This window comes from Scomber japonicus, chromosome 22 (genome assembly GCF_027409825.1).
Source record: "Scomber japonicus isolate fScoJap1 chromosome 22, fScoJap1.pri, whole genome shotgun sequence".
NCBI classification, from domain to species: domain Eukaryota; kingdom Metazoa; phylum Chordata; class Actinopteri; order Scombriformes; family Scombridae; genus Scomber; species Scomber japonicus.
Window position 1 is genome coordinate 2,842,188 of NC_070599.1, and position 18,546 is coordinate 2,860,733.

At 38.5% G+C, this 18,546-nt stretch overlaps 1 protein-coding gene and 1 non-coding gene across 2 annotated transcripts; both read left to right on the forward strand.

Annotated features, from left to right (window-relative positions):
• The first annotated feature begins 1,456 nt into the window (after positions 1 to 1,456).
• Positions 1,457 to 1,538, forward strand: trnal-aag (transfer RNA leucine (anticodon AAG)). Its single transcript has one exon. It is a non-coding gene; the product is annotated as a tRNA-Leu (tRNA).
• A 1,367-nt stretch (positions 1,539 to 2,905) lies between these two features.
• On the forward strand, positions 2,906 to 12,048 carry snapc2 (small nuclear RNA activating complex, polypeptide 2). Its single transcript, XM_053343475.1, has 6 exons — positions 2,906 to 3,177; positions 3,919 to 4,092; positions 4,349 to 4,487; positions 5,147 to 5,794; positions 5,936 to 6,024; positions 11,514 to 12,048. The coding sequence occupies exons 1-6, from the start codon at positions 2,965 to 2,967 to the stop codon at positions 11,892 to 11,894; spliced, it is 1,644 nt and encodes a 547-aa protein (XP_053199450.1). The 5' UTR covers positions 2,906 to 2,964; the 3' UTR covers positions 11,895 to 12,048.
• The last annotated feature ends 6,498 nt before the right edge of the window (positions 12,049 to 18,546 follow it).

Here is an 18,546-nt window from a genome sequence, read left to right on the forward strand (position 1 = left end):
TTGTGCCCTCCCTCTTTAGTATTGTTTTCATATGTAGTATGTCTTGTTGGTAGTGGGCCCAGTAAGTCAGTGGTGATAAATTGCCTAGTCCCCTCCTGGCCACCCTATAATCATACATTTGGAGCCTATAAGCGCCCACCATTCCATGCATGTTTTTATGATAGGCTGTAGATGGTCTACAAAGCCTTGTGGTAGTCTGTTGGGCTCCTGCTTAGTGGTACCATTTATTGGTACAATTTCTCCTTGTTGTTCTTGTTCTAGAATTGCTATTTTTCCAACTGGCTGTGCATCTGCTATTACCTTGGTACATTTTTGTTGAAATATCATGGCCCAAAGTGGAATGGTGTGTTTAAGTGTCCATTATTTTTTGTTTTTTGAGATTTTATATTATTCTGTAGCTTCCCAGTAGTGTCCCATATGAATTAAAATACAAAAAAGACTTTGTGCTGTTACCTTTCCAGTTACAGCTTTCTCATGACCTTTGACCTTCTTAAACAAACACAAACATACAACATAATGTAAAAGTCTCTTGAGAGTACACAAATATTTGGTAAAAGAAGTGTCAAAAGATATGTAAGCCCCTTCTTCTTTTTCTCATGTCCTTATGGTGTTGTATTTCAAACCCTGATAAAAAGGTTGTTTAAATAGGTTGTTAATACTCATGGAACAACCTTATGCACAAGTGCCAGATGCCATCTAGCAGCAGTTGTTTCTGTGGTGATGAAGGGCAAGCTCCCAGAAAGTGCAGAGCAAGGTGAAGCAGACTTGTGATCCTTGGGCCACCAGAGTGACAGCCAGAATAAAAGGCTGCACTTGCAATGAAGTGCTCTGGTTCAGCTCTGGTGCTCTGGAGAGTTGAATGCAGAAAAGTCATTGGGAAGTCTTTAAAAATGGAACTGCATTTAAAAAAACATTTTTAAAATTAAGTCTCTTTCTGGAGCTATCAGCTCTCAAGCTGCAGAAAAAAGGGGAATTCCCAAATTGCATGAGCCGCTATCACAGCTGATAAGATAGAGCGAAAACAAAAGAGGCGACTGTGGTCAGCAAGCCAAAAAGCAGAAGAAGTGCAACAGCCACCTGTTGTAAAAGTTTTTATTGTCTAGGTCGAAGGTGTATTTTGTAAGAAACCGGCACTCTTTTGAGGAACTGCATCGGTTACTTATTACTTCCTTTATGTGTAGTAAACTGACCCTCAAATAAAAGGGAGATCATTATATTCCTATCAAATATCTGAAAAACAGTGAATATCATCTCAAGAAGAATGATACATCTGGGCACTGTAGGCCTGTGTCTTGTACAAATATAGCCCATGTACTTCACACCATTCAACCTTACTGCAAGAAATGAGACATGACAATTAACCAATTAGAAATCATTGTGATTGGGAAGTGAGAAATTTTGTCAACAACGACTACTACTATTTATAAAGATTTTCTATAACACTGTAGTATTCACTGGTAGCGTGGCCGAGCGGTCTAAGGCGCTGGATTAAGGCTCCAGTCTCTTCGGGGGCGTGGGTTCGAATCCCACCGCTGCCAAGCAAAGTATTTTGAACAGTGAAGGTGTGTTTTCATTTTGCCCTATTTGATATATCCTGATCTTGGTAAACACTACAACGCCGTCCCCTATTGGTAGTTACTCCAAATAATTGTGTTTTCCTATTTTGCCATTGAACATGTGTTGCTATTCATGGGTTATTTCCCCCCATTGACGTCTTGCAGGCAGTGCTCAGTTCAAGCTGCAAACATATCCCTTTCTGCCATACCTTAAACCCAGCCGCCAGCTTTTCTAACAATAACCAAAGTGCTGGTAGAGCTTGTTTGTTCAAGATGCACAAGACCTGGGACTAGGAGTGTATTCGCTGGGGTGATTAATTTCTTCGCCTGGACTGAAAAAGCAAACCGGAAGCACTTAACTTCATCCCCTGGCCTTCAAATAAAAGGTAAAGAGTTTCGTCTGCCGTAACATGCATTTCTTGAAATTAAGTTGATTGTCGCCTGGAATTACTTATATATTGTTGCTATTTTATTAAAATGCAAATAACGTTGCATGGCATGGTGTCAGATCACAGGTTGCATAAATATCTATCTATAATATTTTCTGTACCTACAGTGAAGATGCATACAGTCTATGGCTAAGGTAGTGTATTTGTTTGATACAATTTGTGTTGTTTTATTACATGTATCTTTTTAGGGACTGTGAACAACGGCCTGATGTTTAAAGTAAATATAGTAAGAAGGTTTGAAATGAACCACTTAAAGATTCAATGTGTAATATTTTATGGCGTCTAGTATGTTGTGCATATTCATATGAAAATAAGATTTATTTATTTATTTTGCTAGGTTTAGTTATGATTCTGATTACTTAATTCAATTTAATTTGGAAGTTTATTGGTATGAAAGTTTCGAGAAAAATATTGCAACAATTTGAAGTTGGATATTAATTCAATAACATTAACCAGAAATGTAGATTTTGCAATTCTCTTTGAAAATACTCTCCATGGGAATGCTGCTAGCAGCCCTGAAATGGCTTATCATTTAGAGGTGATTCCATAATTCCCAGGTGATGACCATTTTTAGTTTATATAATCTATAACTCTATGACCATAACTTCTTTAGTAATTAAAGAATCACACATAAAACTTTTCCTTCTGTGTAATTGCATTTACACCATCCAAATAACTAGAACATGCCGAAGTTCTTTTTTTTTCCTATGGTTGTTGTTTATAGATGGCCCTTTTATTCTGAAAATATCATATGGGAAGTAGTAGTGTTGTTATTGTAGCGGAACACAGTAGACACTTGACAGTCGTCTGCGTGGAGAAGGTGTATGTGATAAAGTTAGATTCAGTTATACATCAGTGTTGTATCTACCATAAACTCTCACTCTATGTTTTAGAGCTAACGGCTGCTAGCTTTAACTTATTGTTTGGCTAGCTTGGTTTGTGTTAGCATCGTGAGTACTATGAAACCACCTCCTCGTAAGCGAACTAAACCAGACCGCCACCTGAATCCCGAGCAGGCGCCTCAGCGTTCAGGTACTGTGGTTAAATGGCAGCAGGCGGAGCTGAGGAGGCTCTTGAATGCCCTGAAAAAACTCAGCGGGACCGCGGGAGCTCTGAGCGACATCGACTACGCTCTTCTGACAAATTCCGTCCCTACTCGCTCCATTGCAGAGGTACTGACACTGAAGTGATGGAGGACTAAATCTACAGTCCTCATTCTGTGTACACATGGATTTAAAAGTAGATCTGAAGTTTCAGCCGTCTAGATGAGTCAGATAAAGTCTTTTATGTTTCAACATTACAGTGCTTTTAGTGTCAAAGTCTTCTTGTTACTATACATCCACCACAGCTCAACAGGAAACACTAAGAGGGAATTTACTGATAAAAAGACTGTAAATGTGTCAGATATCACTTGATATGACTAACTCACACTGCTGAAGCTCAATAGAAGATGATCATCTACTTTTAAATGAGTGTGTGGACACACTGTGGATTTTATCCTCCATCACGTCCACTGAAAGCTCATTTGAAGATCTTTTAATAGTCAGTATGAACATGAGGAATGATTACAGAGAGGAAAACCTCTTTACTGTTCATATAGACGCCTGACTTTTGTTTTAAGACACAATTGGAAAAGTTTGAACCTGTTGTATATGTGACTGAGCTCTTACTGGGGGCATGGTTTTGGGGAAGTCCAGGTATTGTCACAGTGCAGCGTCATGTTATGTACACAATTTACAAAATAAGTCCTCAGAATTAGAGGATCTGATATGTTAATTCTGTATCAAACAACTTTGGCAACTGTTTCAGAATAAAACAGTCTATTTTGTCAGCACCCCAGTGCTTTGGGTAGTTCTATGTATCAGTGTTTTTACAGGCGTAGACTGTAATGACATATATTTACTTTCCTTTAGATCCAGTCTGTGGTGGAAACTCTGAAGAACAAAGCGATCTCATGTGCCAGCTTCAAGCTGAAGAAGAAGAAGTGGGAAGAAAATAAGATCAGAAAGCCCATCGAAGTGTGGACACACATGGCTTCTGCTGTGGCTGGAACACTTGAAGAGTCCATTTCCAGTGCTTTCTCTCAGGTACAGCGAGCCACATGGGTTGATTGTTCTTTTTTTCTGTAGATTATTGAAGTGATAAAAACACAATTATTAAGATGCATCTTTGTGTTGTTTTGGTGTGCAGAAAACAACCTTTTGTCACAGCGTTTTGTTCTTTGCATATAAAAACACCTGCAGACAAACCTTGACTCTTCCTGCTCAGTTGTGGAACCATGTGCACCACTTTGAATCTTTTGTCTCCCTCCCCCCACCATGTTCTTCTCCCTGTGTCTCTCAGATGCTGATAGTGTCGTCCACAGAGCCTCGCACCCTCAGGAACTGTGACCCTCCACAGGTCCACAGACCACCCACACAGGAGGACGGGCATGCTGATCGCACAGTCCCTTTGAGACCAATGCCTAGTTTACCAGATAAAGGTATTCACCTCCAAATCACCTGAGTGTCAAATTTGCTGAAATGTGATAGACAGTAAATATCAGATGTTAGAAGTCATTTCCAGCTGATATATAATGGAGCCTCCTGTGTGTCTTACCACTACTACACCTAAAACACCCAATACAACCTGCATATTATATTCTTCACTTCAGGGGAAAGAAATCTTTTCCCTGAGAGGAACCTGGACTTGGATTAGATGCTTCCTGAGCAGAGACTACATTTATTTAAAGGAACAGTTGAAACAAAAGTAAAACTCATGGCAGTGCTTACAACTTGAGTTATAATGTGATGAACATTTGACAAATTGGTTGCATGTTTGAATAAGAAACTAACATGTAAATCCCAGATTAGCAGTTTTCCTCTTTATAGTTTCTTATTTTCAAAATAAATATCCAGCAAAATTCTTTACATACATCATGTGAGGAAATAGGAATTAAAAACTGACCCTCCTTACAAAGGTTGTGATGCCCCTGTGCAAGTTCAATTTACTCAAGAAAGCCTTCGGAAATGTTCAAAAGCCCCCCAAAAATCTAGTGAATTAAAATATTTAGCTTTTGCTTTTAGCTTAAAAAGAATCTTCAATTTACTCTGATAAAAAACAGCTTAACAGCTTTAACTATGTGAGATCTTTGTCCCACAGGTGAGCATCCTGCCACCAACACAGCCCATCCACACATCCTACTCAAGACTCCAGCACAAACAATGGGCCCAGCCAAAAGACTACCAGCACCATCCCAAGTGTTCAGAGTGACCAACACACAAACCACTCCACTCCATCAACAGCTTTCTTCCTCATCTGAAAGCTCACCTGCCGCCATCTCTCAGTGTGCTGCTCCCTCCTGCCAGCGTCCTCCTCCATCCTTGCTGCTACCCGCTGCACAGACTGTGACCCTGCTGTCTTCAGACCAAGCAGCTGCTGCAGTCACAGTCGGTTGTAGCTCTGCAGCAGCCGTCAAGTCTCTGAGCGATGGCAGCTCTGTAAACCAGACTAACCAGCAAACCTCCAGTCCATCCGGCCTTCACACGTCCTCATCGGCCCCTAGCACTGTTCCATCCTCTGCTGCCTCCACCAGTTCAGCCACCTCCAAGTGCTACTCCACCCATCCCAAACCCCAACTCTCCACTCCGGCTGCAGCAGTTCATGCCAAGTTTGGTCGCACCAGTAAATATGCCACCAAGGACAGTCCCAGGACGTTAGGTGTCAAGTGCGTAGTGGACTTTGAGAGGATCTATCGCTACTTGAGTGTCATCCACAAGCCCAGTCACGAGTGTCATCTCACCCCCATGGGTCAGTAAGGGGTTCATTCATTTTAAAATGTACTTTAATGTTGTACAAAGTATATTAACATGTCACACTCAACATGCAGCATCACATCGGTGAGTTCACCTAATCATGGAATATTGACAGCCTGTGACTGTTTTCCCTCAGAGAGTGCTATAGTGTTGGACCTGTTGATGTCTCTCCCAGAAGAGCTCCCCCTGCTGGACTGCAACAAACTGCACAACCACCTGATCCAGGTACAGCTGAGTACAGAGATGATAGTCTTCATAATATTCTTCTCTTTTCTTGCAGTAGCTCTGCTGCTTCCGTGAGCCCTAAACATTGACCATCGAGCAGCTAGTTAATAGTGTGCATCTCAGACAGTTCTGTTGATGTGTTTTTAAATCAGTGGTTAGAGTAATTGACCTGACGCAGAGTTTGGAAACCACATGAAAACATTAAATCTGCATTAGCTGATGATTTGTCCTCCTGTGAAACAAGCGGAAATAAATAATGAACACAATACATTATCAGAAAATAGTTACAGTCTGTTATAATTAATGTGAGGTTTTCAAAATGTCACATTTATATTTAGTTTACTATCATGTATTACTAGGACTGGGTATTGGTACTCAATACCTTTTTTAAGATATTGACTGAAATCAATCGATACCAAGTAATATCAAAACATCTCCCGTCAAATGATACCTCCAAGTGGTCCTTTTTTCACCCAGAACTAGAAAATATGATGTCTGTGGTGAAGTCATGGTGAATTTGAGTTAGCACACTTAGCAGTTCAGCAGCCAAGATGCCACCTAATGCTCTAAATTGGGCTACACTACACATCTGTTAAGGCCCATTTATGCTCAACGTTAAATACGGATCCAGATACGGACGGAGCCTTCTGTCCATGCTCCACGTTCATTTCGTCCGTATTTCTGCACGTTACCTTAAGGTTAAGCTTAAGGTCCATTTATACTCAACGTAAGTACGAAGATGTTTACGTCCTTTTCAAACAATGTTACCGTCACTGCTCACATACTTTCATGCGTCCTTTACGTTGGCATGGATGTTAACCAATACATCCACCAGGGGGCAGCACAGAGTGAAAAGTTTATGACAACAACAAACTCAAAAACAAACATGGCGACTGTGGAGGAGATATTGATAATGTTCCTCTTGCATAAAAGTTCCGCCATTGTTATTTCTTCTTCGTGTCTCACTAGAGCTACGTATCGAGTAGGGACAGTAACACTGCCCCCCCATGGTTTCTGGTGGTCAGTCAACAAATGTATTTATCTTTGAGCAGTAATTTTGTGTCATGTGGGATATGTGTGAGAGCATGCTGCTTTGAGCTGTCAGGCCATCTTTAAGGCAGTCATAGCTGAGCTCTTATTCTCACTGCTAGAAGGGAGACAAACATTTTTGGAGAGAATTTTAATCTTGTCCCTATACTCATGTGAAGCAAGGCCTCTAGAGGGCAGGGCACTCTCACGGGTTGTTCTAGTAACAGACTGTTGATCAATCTAGTCATGTATTGCCCGACCATAAAAGTACAGTAGTAGTGTTTTATTATTATTTAGTGTGACCAAAGTCCTTTTGCTAATTATAGATCACTAAATAGCCTTTGGTCTTGGATGTAGATCTTCACAGGTCCAAAATGTTGACTGACTAAATTGACTTTTGGAAGACCTTCCCAAACCAACATGGACCAGAGGACAGTCAGACTCAACTAAAACTGACCACAGGACAGTTTGACCTGATGGAAATTATTGTTCTGCTAAACAGAGAAATAATGATAGTGATGACAATAATAATAATAATAATAATAATAATGATGACACACTAAAAAGGTCACACCCACAAAGCAGATTTATTGTACAGATGGAAATAAAGAATATCTTTCATTAAGACTTTTTAAACTGAAGCAACTAAAGCAGTATAAAGCTGCTGCTGTGTTTTAAACAGCAGCAGGTGATTCACATTTAGAGGCTTGAGGCTGAGCTGCAGGGTTGAGTGGAGGTGTGCAGGGAAGTTTATTAGTGCTGTTGAACGTAACCGCTTTGAAACAATCAGAAAATAACTTTATATTGATCTGATTCACCAGCTTTCTTACTGTCAGCGCTCCTTCTCTTTATTCACTCTCTACCTCACTCGACCACAGCTGCTATTAACAGCGTCCTTTAGCTGCTTACTGACGGAGAAACTCTGTCCTCCATTTAGTGTCTGGACCATTTATACAGAACAGTGAGGAGGAATAAAGTAGTAGTATTCCTGCAGCAGAACAGTCCTCCGTGCAGCAGAGGACAAGGACAGTGGAAAATTGTCACAACTTCATTCAGTCATTCAACAATATAATCTGCACAAAAGAAGATAACGTCTCGTCCATCTGGTTTAAAAATACGTTGATATATCTTAAAAACTTAGTATACTCAGCCCTAAAATTTTGGAGAGTGTACACTACAGACGTGTTCAGCTATAGAAACTGTGGACAGAGTCTATATAATTAATGGGAAACACTGAAAGATAATAATAAACTTTATTTATATAGCACTTATATATATAATATATAACACAGAGATAAAAGTAAAGCAATGAGGAGCACAGACATAAAGTTGGAAGCACACCAACAATAGTTTTTGGTTCCACAGTAAAAGAATAAAATCAATCAAAAGTTCTAAAACAATAAATAGAGCAATTCAAATATTTCCAAAAGTTTTCACAAAGAAGAAAGACAAAGCAATGAGTTCCAGCTACTTTTAGAGGGAAGGAATGCAACATAGCAAATGATAACACAGTTTAGATAAGAAATGTACTACAGTATATGAGGTAATGTTCTGATGTGTCTGCCCATATAACAGCCCAATGCTCATTTGAACTTTGAATCATTTCTAGTAGTGAGCTTTTTGTCCTAGTAACACAGCCAAATAATGTGATGCTATGTTTTTTATTTTCTCTTGAAGAAGTAAAAGTTCAGAAATGACTGCAGTTCATCCCCTTGCTTTCTTTGTCACTGTAGTGGAAGAAATAATGACATCCTTTACATAAGAAAAAGGAGGATGACACACCTGCTTTAAAACAGGCAAACATTAATGAATGAAAGTCCACTTCTGATGGAGTGCTATTGCCATGGGTGTGTTCAGGTGTGATTCCTTTTTTACAGCTTTACAACATTCTTCTTGTGTAACTTTCCATAATCAACTTTGATTATGTGATCTCACAGCAGAGATGTGTCTTTTAGTTTCTTGGGAAACAGAAACTAAGAGGACATCCACACATATATCACACCGTCCCATCACTCTGCTGTCCTTTGGTCTAATCATTTTTAAAAATCCATTATTTCTTCTGCCATCTTGACTGTTTTGTGTTATAAAAGGTTGGAAAATTTGACAAGTTAAATCACACAGTGAAAGAAAGTGGTGGGAGAAATATTTAGATCCTTTACTCAAGTAAAATAATAGAAAGCTTATATTATAAGATTATAGCTGGCACTCTAATTGTGTTTTAAAAACAAATAAAAAATATGACAACATGACAACCAGTAAAGTGCCACAGTGTGAAATGACTACATTACAGTTTTGTAGAGCCTGACAGATTTATCAGTCGGCTTATATTATGGACCGATATGAGCCTTTCACAGATATACATCAGTATCAGCGCCGATATGAAAACATTTTTACAGAACATAGAATGCAGAAATTGATGCTTGGGGGGGATTTATACATGGTGTCATTACATAGTTTGTCCAGCAGAGTATGCTTCAACTTCATTGTTCACAATACTGTCAGCAGCATGAGGGGCAGAGTTAGCATCAGAGCTAGTGTGGACCTGTATGGATGGAGAAAGGATGATGCTATATATCCACAGAAGAACAGACTGATTTGCATTTGTAAAACTGTATTTCACTTCATTTGTGAAAGTGAATCTCAGTAATTGTAACTTTTGATCTTCAAACCTGTAAAAAAACATGCAAGCATAATTCACAACTTTTGCGTCATTCTTATGTGAATTTTGACACAATTCTTGCAATTGGAACATGACAAAACAATTTGCCGACAGTAAGTAGTGCCTGTTCTTCTAGCCAGTGTGTCTCTTGAGTTTCAAATTAAACTACTTCCACATGACCTTTAACCTAACCAACCGTCCCAAAATGCACTGGGTCCCTTCAGATCGGAGCAGAGACTAGCTCAACCAAAAACAATTGCAATTTTCACAGTGGGATTGTTAATAAGTCATTTTATTAAGATTTTATATTTTTTCAGGTGAAAAAGTAACTATGTAGATTCCCAATATGTGGTCAGTTTATCAAAATAACATCTGTTTGTAAATCTGCTGGGATGTTTTCAGACATGTGAAAAGCCAGCCGGTCATCAGTTGTTAGCATCTCATCTGACTCTGAGATGATGAGCAGTTATCTGAGGGAGAACATGATCAAATGAACTGACCTGTGCAGCTTCTTGGTGATTTACTCCTAGCTTAAATGTGTAGCATATACAGTATGATCACGTTTTCTTTGGTCTCACAAACTGTCATATACATTTGTCTGAATGTAAAGTGAAGCTTCATGTTTTTACTGGACAGATCAACAGCGCCGCCTTTATGCTCTTTATGTACAGATATGAGCAGCTTTACATAAATATAAATGTATTTTTTTTATTATGCGTCCTCCTGCTGTCAGGGATCATTTCCAGGGCTCAATATATAGCAACAATAATCACCACATTTTAATAAATATGAATGTAGTAACACAAGGACTGCCAACATTATAGATAAATTAGGCCGCGTTCACACTGCAAGCCAAAATCCAATTTTTAGCCAATCTAGATTGGTACCAGATGGCTCTTATGAAGTCTGAACAGTCATAAATCACATGAGTTCCGATTTTTGCAAACCAGATTGAAACCACCTTTAAAATCTCATTAAAACGTTTTAAATCTCATTTGGACAGATGTGTGTGACTCTGAACAGCTCCAAACACTCATATCGGATTTGACTGTCCGTGACGTCTCTCTACGTCTCTACGCTACGTCACTCTGTGCGACACCAGACCTGCGCTTATTCCAGTTGTTGTTGCTAGGTGATATCACTGGGGGCAACGGAGGACGTAGAAAACATCAGTCCATGGACAGAACATATTCTTAATCATTGGGGAGATGGCTCAGTTCAAGTGAATCTCAACGGTTATGTTGTTGCTGTCGCTGTCGCAATTATATGACATCACACAATACACGCTAGATGACACCTCCTCTCCAACGACATTGCCACGGCAACCTGTCAGATTAGTCAGTAATGTGGCCCAGTCTGAACAGAGACAAATCTGATTTGGACACTTGCTAAAAACAGTCAGGCCTAAAAATCTGATTTGAGAAGGAATCAGATTTGAATCAGATTTGCCTGCAGTGTGAACGCAGCCTAAGAAGTGCAGCAAATGGTCTGCCAGACTGTCATGTGTAGGTCACCATAAGAGGCGGGAATACGATGATTTATTGTGAACAAATGATCCCATTTTATGTTGATGTGGAACCTTGATCTCCTGTAAAGGATACTGTTGTTGTTGTTGTCATTATTATTATTATTATTATTATTATTATTATTATCATCACCATGCAAGAGTAGTTCATTTCAAGCAGTCCCTGGAAGCAGCATGTAGAAGCACAGAGTAGACCTGGTACTTACCACACTCTGCTGTATTGTGTTCATATTTTCCCAGCATTAACCTGACAGCCGTCCTCTCTTCATGTTTCAGGTTTACCAGGCTCTCTCTGCTCCTGCTGACTCCTCCGTGGCAAGAGACATGTTTGAAGTGTTAAAGATGCAGAAACAAGGAAGCGATGAGCCTCACACAGCAGGGTCACAGGACAGACTGGCTGCTCAGACAGAGACATCAAGTGTGCGAGACAGCAACCCAAAGCCACAGCAGGACAGCAGCAGAAGCAACAGTCAGCTGGCCGTCACTGACAGCAGTGATGTGACAGACAGCGGAGGAAAGAAACTCCAGCCAGATGAATCTAAGAGCCAGTCACATGAAAGCAATAACCCATCCAGCCAAACAGAGGGTGAAAACATGACGGGACCCCCCCCACTTAACCCTTTCATGGTTCCACTGAAACTGTTGATGCGGAGATAGAGTTAAAGATAAGAAAACACACATGCATTTGTGTAGTATTCTATAGTTATGGCTTTGTTCTGTAATAATTCTCTATAATATTTATAGATTCTGGAGTTGAGCCACACAGTATATGGTCATTGTATTTTTAGTTTAGGAGGGAACTGCTGCAGTTTGGTTACCCTCCAGAACATGTTCTACATGTCTGGCATGTTTATGTATTCTTTAATCAGTAAATTCAATATGTTTTAAATAAAAGTCTAAATCAATTTTAGAATGTATTTCTTTGAGATCTTGTTCTGCTGCTTTAGCATTAACAACATTAATTGTGAAGTTTGGCTTATTTTGATAAACCAAAGAAAAAGAGTTTTGTATTGTGCTGAACTTCAGAAATATGCTGAGTAATTTCAGAAGAGAAACTTAGAAAACCAAACCAACCAGTTGTCTAAATAGTTGCAGATTGTTTAAATTTATGATGAATTTATGTGCAAATACATATATTTGTCAAACAAAAGTACTGAAAAATGCTTTGTGTTGCTACCAGTACTGAAAGTCAGGAAACAAATTAGCCTTTGGTCTTGGATGTAGATCTTCACAGATCCAAAATGTTAACCCTAACTGACATGGACCAGAGGACAGTCAGACTCAACTAAAACTGACCACAGGACAGTTTGACCTGATGGAAATTGTTGTTCTGACAGACAGAGAAATAATAACAATAATAATAATAATAATAAATAATAATAATAATAATCATATAGATAAAAGTAAAGCAATGAGGAGCACAGAGCCCACCAACAATAATTTATGGTTCAACAGTAATAAAACAATAAATAGAGCAATTCAAATATTTCCAAAAGCTTTCACAAAGAAAAAAGTTTTCTCAAAGAAGAAAGAGTACTAATCCTGGCAGCAGCATGATGAGGGTTAGGGTTAGGGTAGGGTTGGGGATAGGGTTAGGGTTAGGGTGAGGTTCTAAAACCAAGCTCTACCTACTCAGAGGGAAGGAATGGGAGTATACACGTGGAATTCTTTTCTTACAGCTTTACAACATTTGTCTTGTGCAACTTTCCATCATCATTGCTGATTATGTAACCTCACAGCAATGATGTGTCTTCTAGTTTCCTGGGAAACACAAAACATGTTTAGACTGTACTGTGTGTCATATGAAATTAAACTTTTTCTATAACCTACAGTTGTGTATTGCTGCCACCATGACAAAAATACATGTTTAGTTTCTCATATATCTCATTTTAAACGGATCATACATTTAGTGTAATATTACTACACACCAAATACCTCCATTTTAGCAAAAAACATTTGTTATAATGACATAATGACAAATAATTACACTGATTGGTGATGTAAAAATTAAAACATTTATATTCATAACATAAAATATAAACAAAGCATTTATACTCATAAAATATAAAAAAATAAAATATTTATATTCATGACAGAATATAAAATATTTTTGTAACAAAATATAAAAATCAAAATATTTATATTCATAACATAACATATAAAAATCTATGAATTCAGTGGGCTTAGTGTGGACATGGTCAGAGTTTGCTGTGTAGTGTAGTATTAGTGTTTTTGGCAGATGAATGTTTTTAGGTGGAGTACCATTGCCATGACACTCACTGTGTTTATAATAATTGTGACAAACTGAGATTACATTTGGAGTTGGGAGTGTACAGGTATGACTCTTCCCCCAGCTTTATTGTTAGGGAGTAACATTCCACATTCCATATTTAGCTTCAAGCATGGGCCTTGAGGTCACAGTAAAGGCTGCACTACCATCTTGGTAGAGAGACATACTGAGACATACTGTCTCTCTCGTTGAAACAGTGAAGGCAACTGTCTGGTGTTTTGGGGAAAGCACTTTGGTAAGGGTGGCATTGAGTTTGACCATTTATAGGTGTAGAGTATTCGTGGTACTATCTGTGAAGGCATATCCACAGAGGACAGTTTCCTCAGAGTCACGGTGGCATCATGTATCAGAAGGGAGTAGTCAGAACATCTCTGATTACATTATCTCACAGCAGAGATGTGTCTAAGTTTCCTGGGAAAGAGAATCCAACAGGGCATCCACACAGATATCACACTGTCACATCATTCTGCTGTTGTTTGGTCTTATCATTTAAAAATTCCATTATTTCCCCTGATATCTTGACTGTTTAGTTGGAAAAATTGACAATTTCAATAACACAGTGAAAGGAAGTGGTGGAAGAAATATTAAAACCTTTTACTCAAAAGTATCCATGCGACAATGTAAAAATACATTACAAGTAACAGTTGAGTAATGATGAGATAATATGCCTTTATTGTCAATGTATTCATAAAAAAAAGAAATTGCTAGTGCCCGTTACAGTGCTATTCAGACATACTATCACATATATACAACTACATATATTCAGCATCACACACAATCAATCATCATAAAACTATACAACATTAAAAAAATTTAAAAAGCAGGTATAGGATATAGGTAAACAAAAATAAAGTGCTGTGAGTGCAAGTGTCTGTTACACTATTGGAGTTGTTTTTTGGTTTTTGGTTTTTTTTTGGGGGGGGGGGGGGGGGCTGTATCACATCCCTGAAGGCAGAAGGTAAAAATAGTGGTGATCAGGGTGAGAAGAGTCTTTTATAATGTACTTAGATCTGGAGAAGTAGTGAGTGTCAGCAATATCCTCAAGTAAGGGAAGTGCTGACTTTATGACCCTCTGTAGAGTTTTCCCATCAGCCCACATACCACACTGTGAGGCAGTATAAACATACAAAGGTATTGTCAGGTGAATGTAGTTAAAACTAGAAATAGTCATTAAGCAAAGTTGCCTCTTTCACAATGATATTTTAACAATAAAAATAAACATAAAATAAAGCGTTACATGAAAAGACTTCCCGCAAACATTTACCAAAAGCTCACTTTTTCTATACATTTTTTTAACTGTAAAGTAACCAGGGCATTTGCTGGGACTGCGAACATCACAGTGGTGATCTTAAATTGCATAAAAAGGACTGAATATTCTATGATTACACAGCTATTACGCATGCTGGATTTAACAGTTGTTTTGTCAAGTGTTATTTCCAAAGTCCTTAAGGTGCTCAGAAAACAATGGGAATTTGAATATCTTTACTTCCATGCCATTCCATCTGCTAATGAAAACCACATGATATGATGATATGATGATAAGAAGAAGAAATTGCTGTGGCTACAGGTCAAAGGAAGCAAGCAGTTATCATACTGCTTATCTGTGCTGTTCATGACTGCAGAGGTTACACTGATGGTATTTTGCTAGGCTTTATAGCTGATAAGCTAAAAATGAACCTAATTTTATAATACAGGAGATATTTTTCTTCCAAGGTGTTACCTCACCCTGGTATACCTCATCTTGTAACATCTCTCCTATCAATCCTTGAGCCTTCAAGCACTGAATAAGTGAGGTGTGCCCCATGGATTCCATATGATGTGTTGTCTCAATAATGTGATGTAATTAATGTGTGCCTCATCACCTTTGCAAAATCCAGATAATGACCCACCTTTGACCACTCAACAGGCACATTGTTGGTTAACAACTTCTCTTTTGGCATAACCACCACCTGTATTAACGTCATTTAAAGGAAACAAGGTTGAAGTGGCTGATCACAATCATCAAATTTGTTGTATATGGATTGACTGTCACTGTGCCTCTCTCTCCTCTCCCCCTTCTCCTTCTCCCCTCTCTTTCTCTCTCTCAACCCCAACCGGTGGAGGCAGATGTTCTCCCACCTAGAGCTTGGTTTTGCTTGAGGTTTCTTCCTATTAAAAGGGAGTTTTTTCTTGCCGCTGTCACCAAGTGCTGCTCATGTGGGAATGTTGGGTCTCTTTAAATTAAATTAAAGAGTATGGTCTAGACCTGCTCTATGTGTAAAGTGCCTTTTGAATGACTTTTGTTGTCATATGACACTATATAAAAAAAAGATTAATTGATAGCAATTGGCTCAAAGCTGCTCGGTGTCAAGATACAGCCTCTGGCACGAAGCTTATAAAGTGAACATGAAAGCTCACAGCATTCCATATGACATGCTGTCTTAATAATATGTTGTAAATAAGGTGTGCCTCATCTGAAGCCTTTGTAAAAATCCAGATAACGACCCACCTTTGACCATTCAACAGGCACATTGTTGGTTAACAACTTCTCTTTTGGCATAACCACCACCTGTATTAACGTCATTTCAAAGAAACAAGGTTTAAGTGGTTGCTGGCAGATCATCTAATCAGAGTCATCAAGTCATAAGAAGTCAACACTTACAAACTAACATCTCTGCTGGTACAACCAAACCAACACAATACAATTAGGAATTTGAGTGTCTGGCACATTACTTTGATAGAGAATGTTAAAACTGTGCATTGTTTTAACTACTAATCTGACATTTAAATAGCTACAAATGCTGTTGCATATATATATATATATATATATATATATATATATATATATATATATATATATATATATATATATATATATATATATATAAATAAAATATACGTTATACATAATGTCAAAATGCTGGGTTCTAGTCATGTTAATGTCGGTCGGTGGGTTGACATGAAATGTGTTCCCTATTGATTGAATAATAATGACTTGATCCCATTACTTTTGTTCTGTCTGCCATCATCAGGTCAAAATATTGCTTCATCCAATAATTTTGTTAATGTTCAAATACCTGCAAAACTAATGACATTCCCATCAGCCTCAGTGCTTTGTGTTTAGCACTAATCAGCAAGTTCAACAATGTTAACATGTTGAAAGTACAGTCCCACAGAGATGCTAGCATGGCTGTAGACTTTACTTTTAGACAGCGAGTACTTGCTGCCATCAGCTCCATAGCTTACAAAGTGAACATGATGGCAGCTATACTGCAGTATCAGCAGCAAGGACAGAGATGTTGGCTGTGTGCCACTGTCATTTGAGTGGATTATGGTTTAACTTATTTTACTGACAAACCATGACAACCACAAAAGTCAAACCAAGGAAAAGATGCAGGAGCTACTTCTTGCAGGATCTGAGTTTAACACCTCTTCATCAGCACTCAATAAACAAGCTAATAAAGAAACTTGCTGTAATTGTGTCATTTTTCTAATATTTTGCTGTACTTTAAATACCTATTTTTTGTAAAAATGTCTTCCCAAATTAGCACAGAGTGTAACTTTGAAGTTTTGTGAATGTGTTGGGGGCTTTGTTCAGTTCAGTTCTTTCTTCCACAACTGCAAAAAATAGACTATTACAGTGCCAGCGCTATACATACAATTCAGAAAATAAGCATGTATGTTGTAAGCAAGAATTAAAATAACAAAAATGATCAAAGATAAGAAAAAAAAGCTGTGACAGAAACCACGAAGCAGTGTATAATGTAATGTTTCTTCCCCACAAAACATGTGCTAGCCATGTTTTAAAGATATTTCAAATTGTGCATTTATATCCATATTTGCATGTTGACAATCTTCTATCTTGCATTTTTGGAATATTGCTACCTGTGGTGCTGTGTTAATCACCAACTGTCAATCGGTGGAATAACACGAAACCACAGCAGGATATGAATAGAATAGAATAGAATATAACTTGAATGTCCAACCTGGTGGAACATTGTCTTTGGCTCACCAATAACAGACAAATTACATAAGATCCATAGAATCCATAAAATCATTCTTCAAATACATTAATACATACAAATAAGTAAAGTATAAAATATGAGTCCATATATCAGCCTCTGTGCGTGTATTGTGTGAATATGAATATGAATGAATTGCACTTGGAATACAAGGACACAGTCTGAAAGCACCATCAGTCTTGTTGAGTAGTAAAACCAATTAAACCAATGTACAGTGGGGCAAAAAAGTATTTAGTCAGCCACCAATTGTGCAAGTTCTCCCACTTAAGATGAGAGGCCTGTAATTTTCATCATAGGTACAGAATGAGGAAAAAAAAATCCAGAAAATCACATCGATTTTCTATGGGGTTGAGATCTGGAGACTGGCTAGGCCACACCAGGACGTTGAAATGCTTCTTACGAAGCCACTCCTTCGTTGGCCGGGCGGTGTATTTGGGATCATTGTCATGCTGAAAGACCCAGCCACATTTTATCTTCTTTTTTTTTTTTTTTTTAAGTATATTTTTTCGGGTTTTTTTGCCTTTAATGTACAGGACAGTGGAGATAGACAGCTCAACCCCCACATTTCATCTTCAATGCCCTCCGTGATGGAAGAAGGTTTTCATTCAAAATCTCACGATAGCCCCAAAGCATGATGTTTCCACCTCCATGCATCACAGTAGGTATGGTGTTCTTTGGATGCAACTCAGCACTCTTTCTCCTCCAAACACGACAAGTTGAGTTTTTAACCAAAAAGTTCTATTTTGGTTTCATCTGACCATATGACATTCTCCCAATCCTCTTCTGGATCATCCAAATGCTCTCTAGCAAACTTCAGATGGGCCTGGCTTAAGCAGGGGGACACGTCTGACACTTGCAGGATTTGAGTCCCTGGCGGCGTAGTGTGTTACTGATGGTAGCCTTTGTTACTTTGGTCCCAGCTCTCTGCAGGTCATTCACTAGGTCCCCCCGTGTGGTTCTGGGATTTTTGCTCACCGTTCTTGTGATCATTTTGACCCCACGGGGTGAGATCTTGTGT